At 40.9% G+C, this 19,796-nt stretch overlaps 2 protein-coding genes across 2 annotated transcripts; both read left to right on the top strand.

Moving 5' to 3' along the window:
- The first annotated feature begins 3,233 nt into the window (after positions 1 to 3,233).
- Positions 3,234 to 10,604, top strand: zw10 (zw10 kinetochore protein). Its single transcript, XM_079237637.1, has 16 exons — positions 3,234 to 3,347; positions 4,565 to 4,699; positions 4,824 to 4,925; positions 5,246 to 5,323; positions 5,619 to 5,778; positions 6,255 to 6,407; positions 6,729 to 6,926; positions 7,020 to 7,156; positions 7,248 to 7,430; positions 7,741 to 7,964; positions 8,118 to 8,189; positions 8,281 to 8,450; positions 8,697 to 8,827; positions 9,008 to 9,139; positions 9,280 to 9,482; positions 9,915 to 10,604. The coding sequence occupies exons 1-16, from the start codon at positions 3,243 to 3,245 to the stop codon at positions 10,033 to 10,035; spliced, it is 2,304 nt and encodes a 767-aa protein (XP_079093763.1). The 5' UTR covers positions 3,234 to 3,242; the 3' UTR covers positions 10,036 to 10,604.
- Positions 10,605 to 13,779: 3,175 nt separating this feature from the next.
- Positions 13,780 to 17,010, top strand: LOC306753301 (G protein-activated inward rectifier potassium channel 3-like; the record flags this gene model as incomplete). The annotated part of the gene is made up of 3 exons (XM_079237173.1): positions 13,780 to 13,974; positions 14,537 to 15,734; positions 16,808 to 17,010. 3 exons carry the CDS (start codon positions 13,780 to 13,782, stop codon positions 17,008 to 17,010), a joined length of 1,596 nt encoding a protein of 531 aa, XP_079093299.1.
- Between the last annotated feature and the right edge of the window lie 2,786 nt (positions 17,011 to 19,796).

The following is a 19,796-nucleotide window of genomic DNA, read 5'->3' on the forward strand; positions in this document are numbered from 1 at the left end:
TAAGCTGATATTTAGCCCGTAAACATTAGAGAAACGCGACTGGTTTGATTTTAGCGAAGCAGGTTGCTCAACTACAATGTTTGTTTAAGCACACAACTACTTTTTGTTTTGTGTTGTCCGTACACACAACCACATACTATATATTAGCTTACTTGCAGAGTTTGCACATGTAAACGACAAGAACAACGGTTAAGAAACCCTTTTCTTCTTCTTCTTCTTTAACTTAATGGCGGACTATAAACCAACATTTAAGGTGCATGCTGCCACCTACTGCATGCTGCCACCCACTGCACCTCTTTCTATCATCATGGCTTCATAACATTTTTGTATATTTAAATTGCTTATAATATTAAGCATGCTTTAAATACTAGTGACTAAGGATGTTCCATAACTTAAGTTGGGAGAATAAAGAACACACTTCCTTTCAAAAGGCAATTTCCTGTCCAAGCCTACTGTGTATGTGTGTCAACCCTTTCTCCTTTGTCTTTTTCTCCCCCTCTCCCTGTCTCTCTCTTTCCAAGAACCATTCAAATGAGACAACTCTCTTACCCTGCACCCTGAGTCTCAACACCCTGGATTTTGCAAGCTTTTCCCAGTAACTTTTCTAAAGAAATAAACGCAATAATTATCATCCCATTGGTGTTATCTGTTTATGTTTTTAATCATAACTTTATGTTGTGGCCAGTAACCTTTGAGTCTCGTTAATATTTTTCTTAGAGTCCTAAGGTACATATGAACCTATCCTAAGTCACATCCAGTTGCTTCATTTACTCAGAAACATTAAGGATTTAATATGGAACAGAAAAACACGTGGAATTAGAGGAATTGAAGCAAAAACTATATAACACAGATTTATTCATCAAACATTCCATTGTTGCCATTGAAGCTGGTTTTGACAAAAACGAGTAAATAGATTATTTGAAATGACCTCTCAGAGCTTGAAATACGTTTTAATAAAGGAGTAAAACGTAAAAATAAATACCCACAATTGTGTATATATATTATGTATATATGTAATATATCTTGTTTTACTTCATGGTGAAGCGATAGTTACAGCAAAGCACTGTCCCACAATTGCACATGTACAATTTCATAAATTGTCAATAAGAAATGCCAAAGTACATTTAAATACATATAAACTAGCATGTCAGGAGGGCAACTGCAGAGAATAAAAAATAGACAGAAAAACAGCATTACATACAATTTTAAAAAGGGGACACTAAAGCACAAGCTCTGATTCTATAATTACAAACACATATAATAGGCAATGCATGCCATTCATATTAGGCTCGTTCGTTAGAGCTGCGCCTCGCCTGGAATCCAGACGAGAGCAGGCGGCCGCAGCAGGAGGCGTTGACAATTAACTGCGATCAAGTCGAACAGTTTTCAGCTGCCTTCAAAGTAGACACAGGAAGTCACAGAAAAAATGACTTCCTGTTAGTTCCGAACTTTTGTCTACTTGTAGTTTACAGATCACGTTTGGATTCATTCATGTGTTTGTAAATATATATTTATGTAGAAATGTGTGTGTTGCTGCATCCTTTGGTCTTTTGATGTCTGCCTGTGAAATACATTACTAGTAGTTTTGATGTGTGTTGTATAAATACGATTTTGTATTAACAACCACACAATAAATGTTTTTAGATCAAACATGAGACTAATAGTCAATACTCCAGTGTTAAGTATTCCAACTACACATAAAATAAGGATTTTCTACAACACGTGGTGTTTGCTGTCAGATCTAAGAGCCAATCAGCTCTCTGATGTGGCGACAACCAGGCGTTACCCATCATGCACTGGGCCACGCAGTCGTTGGAAAGCAACTGGGCGGCTGACTCTGAAATCGACGGCGACTTGATCTTGTGAGAGTATCGTTGACCACGTGTGCATGACATCAGAGCAAGTCGGGAGCAAGTCGGACACAAATCTAACCGGCATGCATTGCGCGCCGATCAACGGCGATCGATTCTGCGCAGAACTGGCTCATCTCGAACGAGCCTATTTACACCAAGGCCATTTCTCAATACCTAAGTACACAAGTCCTGACTTGATACGCATATCACTGTATATATATTGTGTTTATAAATATGTATTTTATATAAATACTTATATAGATACACATATAATTGTAGATATAATATGTTTATAAATGTGTTTTATATATATATATATATATATATATATATATATATATATATATGTATATATATACTTATATATTTATATAGATACACATATAATTGTATATATTATGTCTATAAATATGTATTATATATATATTTATATACACATATAATTGCAAACAATTCGGTCAAAAGTAATAAGACACCGCTGTAGTTCAAAGTACAAGTTAAATTAAAATCTTAAGTTATAAACCTTAACCTTTCCCTCAGTCAAACTGATTTAATGTGACTGTGAATAAATAATAATGATTGCTTGTTAAATCCTCGAAACTGAATTATAACTCATGTTTAATCGATACGGAGACATCGGAGCCAGCGGATCATTTCAAAAAGTCCAGCCGAGATCAGGCTGCTGTCGGCGGGCAGCAGAGCGCGGACGGCCCGGTGCTGCGGGGCTCACGGTCCCGCGAGCAGGACCTCAACTCGTCGGCGTATCTTTTTAAGTCGGCCGATTCTTGAGAAAGCGACCACAGATTTGATGCTTAAACAACTAACTTCTCGCCTGAAAACATCCTAAAATTAAATTGTGTGACTCAACAATGGTAGTATTCATAGAATGTCAACTTTCAGTTATGAGTTTTCTCATCCGCCATTGTTCCCCGTTTGCTGGTCCGAAATGCATTCTGGGATATTGGCTCTCTCAAGTACGCTCAAGTCTGCTCTGATGCATCCCCGGTAAAATGGGCGGATCAAGTCACATCCGGGCATTTTCACCGTTCTTGGCGAGAAGCGGACTTTTGAATTGGAACAGTACTTGGGCCGCGACTGATGACGTTTCACGAGTCCACGAGAACACAAGTACAGAGAAGAACGCTGATTGAGAAACGGCCCATGTATCTCACACACTTTACCAGGTGACGAGGTTTTTATATTGGACCTGGAATTGGTCCTACGTGAATCACGTGACAATCAACTTCCGCTGACTCGACTCTGGGCGGAGGAGAATCCGGTCACCGTCACCTCGGAACCAATCAGGCCACCTGGCGGGTTTTGGCTTGTTGTGGTGCCAATCTGTCTCACTTTCGTCTGCCGTTAATAACGGTACCGCGTTGTCGCAGTATGGCGTCGTTTGTGACCGAGGTGCTCGCCAGCTCCGGCAAACTGGAGAAGGAGGACCTGTCCAGTAAAATTAGCAAAATGTCGCGCAAGGTGGAAGATACGAAGGTAATCTACAAGCTAGCATAGCGTTAGCTGCGTCAAGCTAAAGGAAAGTTTTGAACCAACGTCAGCAGTTGCTTCAAAACTTCTCTGATGTTTAGACCATCGGTTACTCCGTGAAAATAACACGCAGCTGCAAGTGAATATTGACGCCAGTAAGTGAATATTGACGCCAGTTCTCCCCAGATTTAATTACCTGCTACTATTCAGCTAGTTTAATTTAGTGCATTTTCATGAGCACGCCTGTTAGCATATGCGGTGGAGACGTCGGACTACGTGGCTCTATTATGTTCAGCAAAACTTTGTGATTTGAATCCATGAGAAAATAACATGTACTCGTTACTCGTGTAACGTTATTGTACTGAAGTACATATTAGAGGTTAGTTACTTGTAACCTTAGTTTGTTTAGGTTAAGTCATGCTTCAACTTCTGACTTACTTTACTAAATCTCAAAGGGAAGTAAGTATTGTGGGGAAGAAATCATGTTTTATGATTTATCTGGCAACTTTAATTACTTAACAAACTAAGATTTTTAAACACAAAACACCCGGGGAGCGTATACAACGAAAGTGTTTTACATTGTGTTATTAGTACTTTTGCGTAAATAATAGGTTGGAGTACTTTCCCCAGCGTTTTGTACACAAATGCACGTTGTCAAAGTGAACTTTTGTTTAGGGTCTTTATGAATTTTATAATAATTATGTACCGGAGTTGTAGTGCTGAAGTGACCCATCAATCTCTAATCTCAAATGCAATGTTGTGTTGCTTTTCTTACAAAAAAATATTATTATTACATTATTGTAAATGGAATATCCTGATCCTGGAATCCACCTAATTTAGCTGTGGTTTATCGTTGTTAAAATTATATTTTGCCTCTGTTTTCTGTTGTTGAGGCTGTTCCATAAACTGAATCAGTCATAATATTTAGCATGAAAGCATGTATTCATTTATAATAAAGACAGTATATGAGTATAATGACTGTATGTTCTCATAATTATTATTCAGGCTTTTTTAAGCGATTGTGTGTAAAGACCACTTTTTCAGTTATATTTACATCATATACTGTTTTATTGGTTGTTGAGAGTCCTGCTATGCTTTCAGCTATTCACTAATGGTTGGAAACAAACTGCAAACACGAATGCTCTCAGCTTGAAGGAAAATGTCTATCTTGCTACTATTTATCTTTTAACTTTGTTTGCTTCATGTTTTTTTATTTTTTATAGGAAGAAGTATGTGACATGATGAACAAGCGGTATAGTGAATTCCTCCCGAGTCTTCAAGGATCTGAGGAGCTAATGGTACAGGTTGATGAGGTCTCCAAAGAAATGGATGGCCTTAAAAACTGCATTGAGACTGAGGTATGTCAGAAACTGTTTTACATTATAGCCAGATTCAATTGAAGAGCAGAACAAGCCCACTTCTTCTCAATGTGGATTTACAGGAGCCATGGCTTTCAACCGCTGTTTGTTTATGTGGACACAGGTGCAGCAGAACGTCCACGTGGCTGTGGCTGAGTATGCAAAGCTGAAGCAGCAGCTAGAGAAAAATACTATCGTCATAACAATGCTTGGACATCTAAAAGAGGTACAACAATGCATGACAATTTGTAAAATATGATTTAATATGCAGTCAATTTAATGTGATTAAATTAATATTATTTAGAATAGAGTTTCCATATGCTCCATTAGCCAGGTTGTGGCTATCATTTTCTATTAATTTATTTCTCTAATGAGCTCATAATAAGTTATTAAATGCATTGTCCCGGTAGGGCTTTTTGTTAGCTATTCATTCATTACAAGTCTAGCTCTCAGAATTACATGAGCAGAGAAATAGTGGTGTGTTGAGCATCTATCATTTACCTGTTTGAATGTTTCTGTGGCTGTAATATCTTCTGTGTGTTTCAGTTTCACAGTGCAATGGAGGAGTTCAACAAAGCTTTGCTGGAAAAGAAGTATGTTGATGCAGCAAACCAGTTGGAAAGGGTAAGAGCTGCTTATTTCTGAAAAGAAAACATTGTGACAGCACTTTTTCACCCTGCAGTTATATTGTGATATAAATTATCAGGAGTGGCCAGTCTAAAGCCCAGGTGAGCCTGAAACGTGGTTTTAGTGCCTAGTTCACAATATCATTTTAGCCTTGATTTTTCAACTTTTTGGAGCAGCTGCTCGACATATGAATTCCAGATATCTAGCATGCTAAATATCTATTTATTTGTGATATTGGGCTATATAAATATCATTACCGTGACTATCCTGATTGATACTGATATTTTTTTAGGCAAGGGCCAGTGTGGATTCACTGAAGGGCTGGAAGACTTCCCAGCTGCTGCTGCTCAGTGCTCTCGGCTCTGAGTTGACGGTGCAGAGAGAGAACTTAATTTACCACCTGGGAGACGAATGGAAGCGCCTCGTCATCTGGAGATTACCATCCTCAAAAGGTCAGACTTTTCTCAGAAACCCCTTTCAATACGTGTCTCAGATATGGGTCTCATGCAACAATATTAAGTATGCTCTGTTCCATACTTGGCTGAGTTTTAACTTTTGGCTATAAAAGGTAGTTTCATCAAACAAAAATTAGCCAAACTTTACAAATGTAGCAGAATTTAGTGTTGTCTTAAATTTGCAGGAATTTTTTCTTCGATGCAATGGCTACATGTCGGCATATATTCAGTTTTTTGCATGTTACTGGTCATTCAGGGGATTGTGTAGACTGCAAAACAATACTCACTGGCTCTAACTCAATTACTACACATATTGTCTCAAACAATCTCCCAATCAGCTTGTACAAAAGTGATACATTTTTTAAATGACTCTTTTACTTGTTAGCATTTCTTGTTCCGCTCATTTAAAAAACATTACATCAAACCCATCTGAGCATGATGCATTAGTAGTGACAGTTGGATGTGTACACCAGAGCATGCAGGTCTGAAGTCCTTCCTGAAGGTGGAGCTGAACCTGAGCCATGCGTGCAATAAGGACAGTGAAGCGAAGCCACCGGCTCTGCTGTGTTGCGTCCTGCAAGCTCTGGCTATCCAGGGAGACCTTCAGCACAAGATCAAACTCTTCAGTAAGAGCATTGTTAAATATGCAGTCCTGTAATAATCTATTAAAATTATGTTTTCATACCTTCTAGACACTTTTTTCCAGTTCATTTTATATTTGCACCACGTCAACATATGTACAGAGTGGGATATGTTAAAGTTATAACTGTAACTCGTCAGTAGTCTCTGGTGAACAGTGTTTCTGAGCATATCTTTGGCATTTCTGCACTTTAGATAGTGTAATTTAACAGCTGATGTGGCCCAGCTAATCCATTGATCTAGCTCTGAAGCACAATGTATCCAGGGTCAGAACCTACCCAGTGCTGATTACTGTTGTTGTTGATCAGGTCAGGTGCTGTTGAAGACCATGTTGAAGCCTTTGGTGATGTACCCTTCGCTGTCGGTGGTGGTGACAGAGCAGCAGGGTGAGGGAACCATCATGGCCTTACAGTGTTTGAAGGAGAACCAGGATGAGAAATCCACTCCCTCACAAGTCTACAGCAAACTGCTCCTGGTGCTCAGGACGCTGCACTCACACCTACTAGGTACAGTATGGCTGGGTCCATGTAGAAATGTAGAAAATATATTAATGATATATATTGCTTAATGTCACTGTTTTAATTATTGTTATTTTCCAGATGTGTCCATTGGCGATAAAACGCTCTCGGCTATCTTGGGGGAGTTGATTTGGGAGGAAATTTCCCAGTGCATCATCCATGAGTGTCTGCTATACTCCATCCCCACCAACAACAGTCAGCTGGAGAAATACAGCACTGTATGGACCTAACAGACGTTTGTTTAGTACAATGATGTTGTAACATACAGTGATTACATTTTTTTGTTTTTTTGCATGCATGCATTTTAAGGTGATTAAGGAAACGGAGGAGTTTGAGAAGTCTCTGAAGGAGATGGAGTATCTGCATGGCGATTCCACCGAGCTGCTCAAATATGCCAGGGATGTCAATTGCCACTTTGCCAGCAAGAAGTGCAAGGATGTCATTGTGGCGGCCCGCAAACTCATGACCTCCAAGATGCACAACACAGTCAAAGTATGCATGAGCGAGGGCTTAATGTCAACATTAATTAACTGGTGACTGTATATAGATTATGTTGCTGTAGCCTGAAATGAAAAACAGGAGCAATTATACATTCATGTAGTTTTCTTAACAAGTTTTCGAGGCGATTGTATGTGGGTAATTTGTGTAGTTACACGTTTCAACTTGTTTAGATTGCATTTTTGTTATTTGGTGGTTCATGCTCTTGCATAGTCTGACAAGCTATTGCACTCTTTTGTACTTCCGTTGCTAAACTTTTCTTTGTCTTATCAGATGCATATTTTTTCGAATCTTCCTCCGTTAGATCACACCAGACTACAAGCTGCGTCTGCCCAAGCTGCCTGCTCCAGCTTCAGAGCTGAAGGTGAAGCAAGAGACCACAAAGGATGAGATGACAATGGAGAACACAAAGCAGCTGTCTGCGTGGAGTCTGTCCCTGCCGTCCTGTCGCATCAGCGAGTCAGTGCAGCAGCTGATGGAGCTGGCCCTCAACACCCTGTGTGAAGCTGTTGGAAGTTCCACACAATGGTATGTTTCAATGCTTGGAGACCTGACTGTCTTCTGTAGTAGTCCAATGTTTCTAAATGGAAACAAACAGGTACCCCCTGAGTAATTTAATTTCCTGTAAAGTATTGCCATCTTGTAGAGCGGCTCATATCAAGTGTTCCTGTTTCTTTTCAGTGCATTACAACTCTTCTTTACCGTGAGAAACATCTTCCAGCTGTTCTACGACGTCGTACCGACATACCACAAGTAAGGATGTTTCCATCATTTAACATAAAGCATGAAATCCAACACATTTCTCCTGAAGGTGTGAATGGTTGCCTGCTTTTACTCCACCCAGGGAGAACCTGCTCAAGTTCCCTCACCTGGCTGCCATCCAGCACAACAACTGCATGTACTTGGCCCACCACCTGCTCACCCTGGGCCACCATTTCAGAGCTCGCCTGCCACAGCCCCTCAGCGAGGGCGTTGCAACATTTGTTGACATGGTGCCCGGATTCAGGAAACTTGGTAAACAAATAGTTTGACAACTGTTGACCAAATTGCCATGGAATTTAATGCATAAATTCATCTCCAAAACCATTGTTCTCGGACATTGGTGGTCCACGAACAACAAGACACCATTTCGTTTGTTGGCCACCATCGGGCCAAAATTCGCACTTTTGCATACAAGATATCAACAACTAATGTGCAGATTTGTATATATACTGTATATATTAGAAATATGCTGAGCTCCCTTTCCTAATTTTCCTCCAGGTGCCCAGTGCTTCTTGGCACAGATGAATGTCCAGAGAGCCGAGCTGTTGGAGAGACTTTCCACCGCTCACAATTTCAGCAACCTGGATGATGAAGACAACTACATTGCAGCCAGCAAAGCAGTAAGACAGGTGAGAGGAAAGGCCTTGAAAATGAAATGTAGCTGTGTTTTAATGTGTATCACAAGTGTTTCAGCTCTTGAATTTGTGAGGCTGCATTGTATTTCAACGTTCAGGCTTTGATGGGCTCAATTCATACTTCCATCTATGCACTGCTTCTCACTCACACAGTGATCATCTGCTTGATTGTAGGTCATCCATCAGTTGAGGCAGTTGGGCACAGTGTGGCAGGATGTCCTTCCAGTCAGCATCTATTGTAAGGCCATGGGCAACCTCCTCAACACAGCCATCACAGAAGTCATCGCCAAAATCATGATGCTGGAGGTTTGTTCATAAAATACATTTTTTTTAAAAATGCTAGTCCCAGCGACGGCTGACTCCATCGCTGGTTGTGGGTTCGCATGATCAACTGTATAATCACAGCGTTACACAATTGATGATCAACAAGGATTTTATTTCTGCAGGATATTTCCTCCGAGGATGGGGAGCACCTCCACACTCTGTGCCAAACTATTATCGAGGAGGGGCCGCTGGTCTTCATCCCTCTGGCCGAGGAGAACAAGAACAAGAAGTATCAGGAGGAAGTGCCTCTGTATGTGAGGAAGTGGAGTACCTTCAAGGAGCTCCTCATTGTGCTGCGGGCCAACCTGCAGGAGATAGTCGACAGGTCGGAGGGAAACTTCACAATTAATTTTTAATGGGGTTAAAGTGAATGAAAGCAAGTTATTTGATTGGTTATTTAATTTTTTTTTCAGTTTATATTTGGCCTTTTTTTCTACTCAATTGCCTCCAGATTCAGGACCTTAATTAACTATTGTCTGTGAGTAATCTCCCGGTATGCCACTTGTTCTGTTTTATAGTTACATTAGCTTTTATATTTTTCCCCCTCGAGCCTTAAAGTTGCACTGTGCAACTGTACAATATTGCAATCAGCAATCAGTCAAACCCCAAAAAGCACTGCCATAGAGGACGTGATGTTTTTTCATGCTTTGTGCGAGTGCCTCTTCAGTGTTGGACGAAGTGCTTCTGGTTACCATATACTGTATTTTTCTTCTAATGTGTGTGATTGTGCTGACTGTTCTGTGATTCCTCTCCACAGGTGGACTGACGCTAAAGGTCCGCTGGCGTTGGAGTTTTCCAGTTCGGAGGTGAAGAATCTCATCCGAGCCTTGTTTCAGAATACAGAGAGGAGAGCTGCAGCTTTGACCAAAATCAAATAGACACTTGGAGCAAAAGAAGATACTACAGCACTTTTTCCTGTGAGGAAAATATGATTCATGCCTTCCTTTATTAATTTCCGTTGTCTGTTGCATTAACATGTGCATTTCCATGTGAGGTTGAACAGTTTGTCAGAGTCACAGTTGCCCTGTCTGATGGAGGTCTAAGCTTTATTTAATCAATCTGTGGGATATGTTCCTTCTCAGAATTCAGACTGCAATTAGTCCTGTGGAGATTAGACATAGGCTTCTTTACATCAGCGACCTCAGTCATATAGCTTTGGGGGTTTACCATAACAAAGCCAACTGATGTTGCGTAACCAGCGATCTACCATCTGTTAACATGTGGTGTCGTATCCAGCATTAACTTTGCCGCACATTGTTAATCAAACCCCATCTGTAGGTCGTCTCAGTTTTTCTGTACTGATGTCAATTCAGGAGAAAGTTTGTTTGAACCTTAACGCCTCTAAACAGCCACTTGGTTCTGACAAAGATGCCCTTGACCTCGCATCTCTAGCCATTAAACTGAACACTTCTGTTGTGTATTTATTACTTGTCCAAATAAACCAAAAAGAAACCAAAAGAATCTTTTCCAAACTTTGTTTTTAATGAATGTGCTGTTGTTATTCGGAAGAAGTTGTAACTGCCTATACTTTTTTCAGTAGCCGTGTAATCGTCTTGCTAGCAAGTTATGAATCTTTATGTTTTTAAGGGACTTTTAACCTTGTCTTTGCACCAGTAAGCCAATATTTCCCCTTAAACAAAAGGGACACAAATGTAATGGGGAGAGCACAGTCATGCTCCTGAGAGGATGAACAGTTTCCACTTTGGACACCTCTTGAGGATAAGAAACTTTCGTGCTTCCCAGGAGGAACGTCAACTTATACACAAGTTTGGGATCATACACGGAGAATGATGATTTAAAACGTGTGTGCTGTTTTAGTAAAGTTTTTTTTTTTACACTTTATAAAAGTAATTGTACTGTCTGGAGCTGCAGCCGCCCCAACATGCATCATTTTGGGTTGTTCTTTGTCAGTATTTGCTTTGTGAATGACGCTGGGGGAGGAGACAAACAACTGGACGTCGCAGCAGCACCTCCTCACTCACTCATGCCTCCTTCATCGGATCAAACCTGATGACTCCAACAAGGAGGTTGAGTTCTGGCAGCAGCTGCGGTCCTCTTAAGCTATACACTACAGGTATGTTGTTTTTCTCTATTTTTGTAGGCATCTATTTGGCAGATTAATCAGGAAAAAAACATGGATATTGGAAGAGTGTGTATGTAAATATGTTTATTTCCAGTGTACATCTGTTAACAGTTACATAACCAACACTTTTAATATGGACATACTAGATTTTCTTTTGCAATGTAAACTTCTGTATAGATCAGGAGTGTAGTTTTCTGATCTTTCAACATTTATTTAATTGTAACCTTTTACGTATTAAGTATCTAAATTAAGTTCTGTATATGTTGTAATTAAGATAATGATTCACTGCGGTATTTAATGTATTTTTGGTATTGCTTTATTTTACGGGTTTGTAATTTCTGAATAATAATTGTTAGGCTTTGAGTCACATTTTGTTTCCATTATTTTATTTATTTTCTCCATCAGTTGATTTATTGTTTAGTTTATATAACATCAGAAAATAGTTAAAAGGAAATTCCAACTTCCCACCTTGCATGGGTGTTAATGGATGAAGGACATGTTGTGTGAAAGCGATTTGAGTGGTCGACTAGAACACTAGAAAGTGGAAGACTAGAAAATAGCTATACAAGTTTACGAATTTCCATTATTACGCCAGCAGTTATTTTTTCTCAGTTTGTCTTTTGCATAGTAATATGAATAACTGTTGATGTGTGTCTTTTAAGCCTGTGTAATTAAAGGTAATTTTAGTTGTACAGAGGAGCCTGTTGTGTGTTTTACGTCTTCTGTCTGTGTTTGTTTTGATTTTTGAAAGTTTACACCGGTATTTAAAAGCATGTAAATTACTGTAAGTATATTTGTACATCATAGCATTAAAAGTATAGCATTTTTCATTTTTCTTATAAATTATTTTTGAATAATTAGGAAGGATGTCTGATGTTTCTGTAGACTTCTGTAGAAGTTTTTCTTTCTTGCCAGTTGTGTTTATGTATGGATAAAACATATTCCATCATCCATACGTCAGGAGATACACAATCAAAAAGAATCACAGCACCTGGACATGATCCAGGAATTTGTAGCTAAAAGCAGTCCAGCAACTAGATTTAGAAAATACTTTTCTATGTCTTTTTCTGTCTGTTTGAGAGGATAGATTCTCCAGCAGCAAATCCAGGCCAGCTGATTGGCTGCACCGATTCAGAAACTTGACAATTTGTGTATGTTTGTTATTGTTGTGATAATCGCAGCACTGTTAAAACAGAGACAAGCAAATTTACCGCAGTACAACACAGCTAGGCAATTCTTTCTCTGCGCCTTCTGGCAAATTCTTGTAATCTTTTTCAAATCCGTGATGTTCCTTGGAGTTTCTCAGATTAATTTTGAGGATTAGTGATAATCCCTGCCCACTTCAGACAGATGAGACCTCATGTTATGGTGATGAGGAAGTAAAGCAACACTTGCTTTTGGCACGTCATCATACATCATCACAGCAAAGGCTCATGTATAAGTGTATCTAGGGTGATCTCAGGGATTTGTTGGACAGCAAAAAAAAGTTTAATTAAAGATAATGAATTGGAGGTTGAAGAATGATTGACATCTCAAAAGCTCTTGAGTGCTGTCACCAATGTCTGAATGATCATTATTGTATTCTATACATTTCCACAAAACCGTTGTTATTCATAGAACTATGAGAAAAAAAGACAGACTAAGACTGAGAAAGAATAACTGCTGGAGTTATAATGGTAATTGGTAAACTTGTGGGCGTCGCGGACCCGTTTTCAGTGGGTCGCAGGCCTTTGCCGAAAAAAAAAAAAGATTAGATATTCTTTTATTTTTTAGTTAGTTTTAGTTAGGTCATTTGAGTCTTTTTGAAACTTCTTAGTTGCTGGAACTTTTTGTTTGTGCATGAAAGCTGTTGAGTCTGTTTAAAAATGGCTGAAGATTCTGAATTGTTATGTATGGTGTAATACCTCGTGTCCTGAAGATGCACTTTTTGGTTTTTAATTAAAATGCAGCTAATTGAGTGTAAAAGGGAATAGTTCCCTCTCTAGCATTGCCACCAGCTGCTCGTTTTAGTTTATCATTAAACTTGTTTTTGTGTTGGCATACTCTGTACTATCTCAGGTTAAAACGGCACGATCTTTTCATTAAATTAATTTGAGAAGTTGAAAATGTTCCTCGATTTGGGTCGCGGCTTGTCATTGAGGTGTGATGGTGGGACCCGGAGCCAGACCAGTTGAGAACCACTGTTCTAGTCATCACTCAAATCGCTTTTACACAACATCTCATTCATCCATTCACACCCATGCAAGGTTAGAAATTGGAGTTTGCTTTTTTCTCCTCACTATTTTCAGATTTTTATAAACTAAAAATCAATTAGTTAATGTAGAACATTCAATAATGACAACAAAATGTGGCACAAAGCGTTAAAATTATTATTCCGAAATTACAAACCCGTAAAATAAATGAAGCAATACGAAAAATACATATAGAAGCAGCACTGACAAGAGAGTTTTTAAAAACTGACGATTGACGTTATTCGCTTTAATTTTATTGCCCAAACGGACGAAAAACCTGAAGATAAATCAACATCTGGACCTCAGCAATGATCTCCACTGTGATGTGCAGCAGAGAGACGCTACAGAACTTCCAGTGCAACAGTCACATCAGGAGCCCGGTCAGGACCGAGCCTCGCAGGAACTCCATCCCCCCAACGCAGACTCTCACTGCGAAACATCTGATGGCATACCTGCCCCGACCACTGTCAGAATCTATCCGTTACACTCCTTGCACTAACAAAGTACAGCTTTCTATAGTTATATGATGTCCCACTCCCAACACAAAATTGTGTTTGACTTACTTTTACTTTACTTGCCCTTTACTGTGCAGAAAGACGTATCTGCTGATTTCACATTCATCTGCTAAAGATTACACTTTTTTGTTGTGCTCACCTCAAACCTGTTTAATGCACAAGATGGTTTTGAACTAGTTTGTAAACCACACACTGTGGTCCAGTAGCAGCTTAAGAAAAGAGGAGTTTGTGTGATTTGTTATATTTTATATGTTAATTAAACTTTTATTTGTGAAATATCATATCAGACATAGATTCTTATGGCACCAGTCCTCACTTTTAGATCAGATCATGGCCCCCGGCCTCACAGACTCCAGAGCAAGTGAATTTTTGGATCCATAAAAGATACACTTGGGGTGTCTTCCAGTTTCATCACCAGTGTTTACAGCCACATTTCCCTACTGCGTTCTGAGGACGCTTTAGAATAGGACAATAGGACAAATCTTATAAATCTACTGCTTTTGTACTTTTTTATTTTGTGAATATTCTGCATTGTCTTCCTTCCTTTCAGGCTACAGCTAAGTCCACTGTTGCTTCCATGATGAGCACTAAAAGAACCTCTCTCATCCACAACTTGAACTATGCTAAGTGCTCATCACTCCCACCATCCCAGGAGGCCTCCCCCTCCCTGAGTTCCTGCAGCCAGTCGTCTCATGTTCTGACTTCGCCTGAGCAAGAGCCCCAACCACATGCTATCCAAGCAGCTCCTCTGGAACCAGTAGAGGAGACGTCAAAAACTCAGCGTTTTCATCGCAGTAAAGGCCTCAAGCGTTTCAGCTCTAGGTGGCAATCAAGAGGCTCCACAGGCAGCGGCAACTTCCCTGTGTCTGCAATCGATAAGCTGCATGGTGCAAAGAGTCACAAGAAGCGCTGCAAGCTCCTGGGTGATGAGCACTCACTGCAGGTCACTGCCAGCAATCTACGCCAACGTTACGTCACCAAGGATGGCAAGTGCAGGGTCAATCTGGGACCCTGTGACAAGAGTCGCTTTATCTCGGATATCTTCACCACATTAGTTGACCTCAAGTTTTGCTGGTTCCTTCTCGTTTTCACTATGTGCTACATTCTCACATGGGTGGCCTTTGGTGGAATCTACTTCTTCGGTGCCTGGTTGCGTGACGACATTGCACATGTTCATGACCCACAATGGAAGGCATGTTTCCAAAATGTTGACAGTTTCCTTGCCGCCCTGCTGCTGTCATTGGAGAGCCAGAGGACTATTGGGTACGGCTCCAGAATGGTGACAGCCAACTGTTCCGAGGGTACGGTGATCCTGATGGTCCAGTCCCTCCTTGGCTCCATTATCGATGCTCTGATGGTGGGCTGCATGTTTGTTAAAATCTCCCGGCCACAGCAAAGAGCCCAGACGCTGATCTTCAGCAAGCACTGCGTCATATGTGAACGTGACGAGAAGCTGTGCATGCTCTTCCGCATTGGTGATCTGAGAGTGAGCCACATGGTGGATGCCAAAATCCGAGCCAAGCTGATCAAATCCAGACAGACCAAGGAGGGCGAGTTCATCCCACTGGAGCAGTCGGAAATCAACCTGGGCTACGACACCGGGGGGGACAGGTTGCTCCTGGTGGAACCCCAGACCATCACCCATGTCATCAATGAAAGCAGCCCCTTCTGGGAGTTTGGGTCTGAGCGTTTGAAGAGGGAGACCTTTGAGATCATTGTCATCCTGGAGGGTATCGTGGAAGCATCAGGTTTGTAGAAGTGTTTTAAGTCTCATGCTGTCTTCTCCAACTAAGGTCATGTCCATCCAGCAGGTACATTTCAGAACTTTGCATTTTTAGATCTTTTTCAGCCTGGAAAGAAGAGTTTTCGAAAAGTTAAACCAACCACATCGACTAGATGCGGTTGGATGGGAAGACCATGGCCTGTTGCTTGAACTTCAAGATACAGATGTGTTCTGTCTACTCTGACTCTCTCTGATCACTGATGTGTTTCAGTATCACTGAACACACAACACGCCTGCTGTCCTTCACATAGCTTTGTTTCTGCATGACTTGCTGCTATATGTAACTGAGGATAATTTGTGCGACGCTATGAGTCAGATCCTCTATTGAATGACTACTTTATACGCAGGCAATGGTCTGAAAAGCACAAGCAGTTTAAAAAAAAGTGTAATTTACATCAGTGTAAATAGTTAGTTTTGATCCTGGGCAACTGAAATGTCCTTTATCTCGTGCAGAAATGAGGAATAGCTATGGCGCAGAGAGATGTCAATTTATTGCATACTTTGTATTCTGAGCAATCAATCACCGGGAAGCTTGACAGCAGAAGGCGTCTTAACATTGCTGCAAGCGGAAGTACTTTGGCATGTTTGACTGGTTGAGAACCTGAAAACAGTTGAGGGGCTGTCAGACAGCGAGTGGTTTCCACCTACAATGTTTTCAACTTGAACCATGTAAACCAATGTAAGCCAGAGCTAACGGGACAGGGATCCGGTATTAACTGGTATCTTATGTCATAAACAAAACATTCTACACCATATCATATTGCTGACTACTTCCTACATTACATTGTGTGTAGGATCTCATATAGACATTAGCTATGGTGGTGGAGTTGTAGTGCCAGACAGCAAACCCAGTGGTTACTGCTCACCATACCTTAAATTATTTCTTCTTTTTAAAATGACTATGTGATGATATGTGCAGACTCCACGCATATGTGTTACATAATGTCCTGATGCAAATACTGTTCTTAATTTATTTGTCAGGTCTCATTCCAATAAAGTGACATTTAGCTTACCCTCTGATGCTTTCTTGTGTTGCAGGTATGACATGCCAGGCGAGGACCTCCTACACGGAGGACGAGGTCCTCTGGGGCCACCGCTTTGAGTCGTGCATTTCCTTGGAGAAAGGGGCTTTTCGTGTTGACTGCAGTGCATTTGACAAAACCTTTGAAGTCCAAATGTCCTCACTCAGCGCAAGAGACAGCAAACCAGCAGGAGGTTGTGTTTTAGAAAATGTTGGCTAAAATAATAGTTCTTGAGTTTGTACATTAAAGTGGCAATCTCAAAGATTTTCCTTTAGATTAATGTCTGTTAAATCAGTAAGTGATTGAGCTTATGGTTAACTGATGAAAGTATTGCAATATTTACTGTATATATCTGCAGTATTATCTGTGGCTATATTCCCCGAAAACAAGAAGTTTATACAGTATATAAATGCTCCAGACTGTTGCACTCTGAGCACAGTTTAATTGCTTTTATGTTGATAAAAATTCTAAATCAACAAGGATTGAAATCTTTAGGATTTCCCATTTAGCAAAGCATATAATGAGTGACTTCAAGTGATATTCCCTGATAAATATTATAACAATCATACTACATGAGTATTAATCTCAGGTCAGCCATACATTTATGTTGCTTTGTCATGTGTATAATACAGTTTGCACTGTGTTTTTTTTTTTAACTATGAGATATATTTATGTTGTGTTTAATTCAAAATAAACATCCTGTTGAACCCAATTGTCTGTGATCATTTCTGGGCAAATAAAAACAAATTGAAATAAAAAGATCTAAACTAAAACGTTCACATACATCTTGGCTTTTTCTGGACCTTTCAACAACAGTTTGTTCAACTCCATGGTCTTTATTCAGCAAATGGAACGGTGGTTAAACTCAGCAAAATTGTCCCCATCACTGCTTTTTTAAGTCATGTTTCATAATTTAATGATTACTACTGAAATGCAGAATTGCATTGCTGGACGAGGTATAGCTCATTTAATGTTTATCGATCACATATCAGATAATCAGCTTGATCATGTGTTGTTGTTTTTTTGCAAATAACTAAAGCTGTTAGATAAATGTAGATGAGTCGACGTATAAAGTAGCATAAAATGAAAACTCTCAAATAAATTACAAATACTTTAAGACCCCCCATAATAATAAAATGTGTTGATACCAAATGAGCTCTCGCCGTGAGAAGTGAGCAAACTCCATATGGGGACTAAAACTCTCAAAAAAAGATGAATATGCTCAGAAAAAAGTCAGCAGTGCCTTCTTTGTCTGAAGAAGTTAAGTTTGATGTTGACTTTGTTTTATAGATAAACCCTCTAATTTTTCTTCGAAATTACAATAGAAAATACTATCAGCTTGACCACCCAACCAAGTTGTATCTTGTTTTCAACTCATAACTTGATAACTCATAACTACTCTATGTTTTCCCTTTTTGTTGTATGTTGCATGTCTTATGTCATTACTGTTTTCACTGCCACACAACTGATGACCTCTCTGAGGACTAATGCAGTTCTACTGTTAATATGTTTGTTCAGTAAATGGCATAAAAATAATATACCATTGTTATTAATGCTTTTTTTTTCATGCACAATGGCAGATGCTCAACCATTTTGCAATAACATATCAAACATATAACTGCCTGTGAACTAATAAATCTCAAACAAATATTATGATTAAGTTTGGCAGACTTTATTCTCCATCCATCCATCCATTATCAGCCGCTTATCCGGGGTCGGGTCGCGGTGGCAGCAGGTTCAGCAGGCCGACCCAGGCTTCCCTCTCACCCTTTCCAGCTCATTCGGGGGGATCCCGAGGCGTTCCAAGGCCAGCCAGGAGATATAATCCCTCCAGCGTGTCCTTGGTCTTCCCCGGGGTCTCCTACCAGTTGGACGTGCCTGGAAAACCTCTAATGGGAGGCGTCCAGGAGGCATCCTGACTAGATGCCCGAACCACCTCAGCTGACTCCTTTCGACACGAAGGAGCAGCGACTCGACTCCAAGCTCCCCCCTGATGTCCGAGCTCCTTACCCTATCTCTAAGGGTGAGCCCGGCCACCCTGCGGAGGAAGCTCATTTCGGCCGCTTGTATCCGAGATCTCGTTCTTTCGGTCACGACCCAGAGTTCGTGACCATAGGTGAGGGTTGGAACGTAGGCCGACCAGTAAATGGAGAGCTTTGCCTTCCGGCTCAGCTCCCTCTTCACCAGGACGGACCGGTACAGCGCCTGTTTTACTGCTGCAGCCGCACCGATCCGCCTGTCGATCTCCCGCTCCACCTTCCTAACTCTCATCCCTGCCGCTTCACACTCGGCTGCAAAACGCCCCAGTGAATGCTGGAGGTCACGGTCCGAGGAGGCAAACAGGACCACATCATCCGCGAACAGCAGAGAGACGATCCCGAGACTCCCGAACCGGATCCTCTCCGCCCCCTGACTGCGCCTAGATATCCTGTCCGTGAAGGTCACGAACAGAACTGGTGATAAAGGGCAGCCCTGGCGGAGGCCAACACCCACCGGGAACGTGTCTGACTTATTACCGAGGATACGAACACAGCTCCTACTGCAGGCGTACAGAGACCGGATGGCCCGTGCCAACGAGTCCGGCACCCCATACTCCCGCAGCACCCCCCACAAAAAACCCCGAGGGACCCGGTCGAAAGCCTTCTCCAAGTCTACAAAGCACATGTAGACTGGTTGGGTAAACTCCAAGGACCCCTCCAGTAATCTTGCGAGGGTAAAGAGCTGGTCCACTGTTCCACGACCGGGACGGAATCCGCACTGCTCGTCTTGAATCTGAGGTTCGACAAGCGGTCGGAGCCTCCTTTCCAGCACTCTGGCATAAGCTTTTCCCGGGAGGCTGAGCAGTGTGATGCCACGATAGTTCGAGCACACTCTCCTGTCCCCCTTCTTGAAGATGGGAACCACCACCTCGGTCTGCCAGTCCATGAGCACTGTGGTAATGAGAATTTATTTTCATGAGAATTTATTCTCATTACCACTTATATTAAAGCAATTATCGCATTAAA

This window comes from Taurulus bubalis (assembly GCF_910589615.1).
Source record: "Taurulus bubalis genome assembly, chromosome: 2".
Lineage (NCBI taxonomy): Eukaryota > Metazoa > Chordata > Actinopteri > Perciformes > Cottidae > Taurulus > Taurulus bubalis.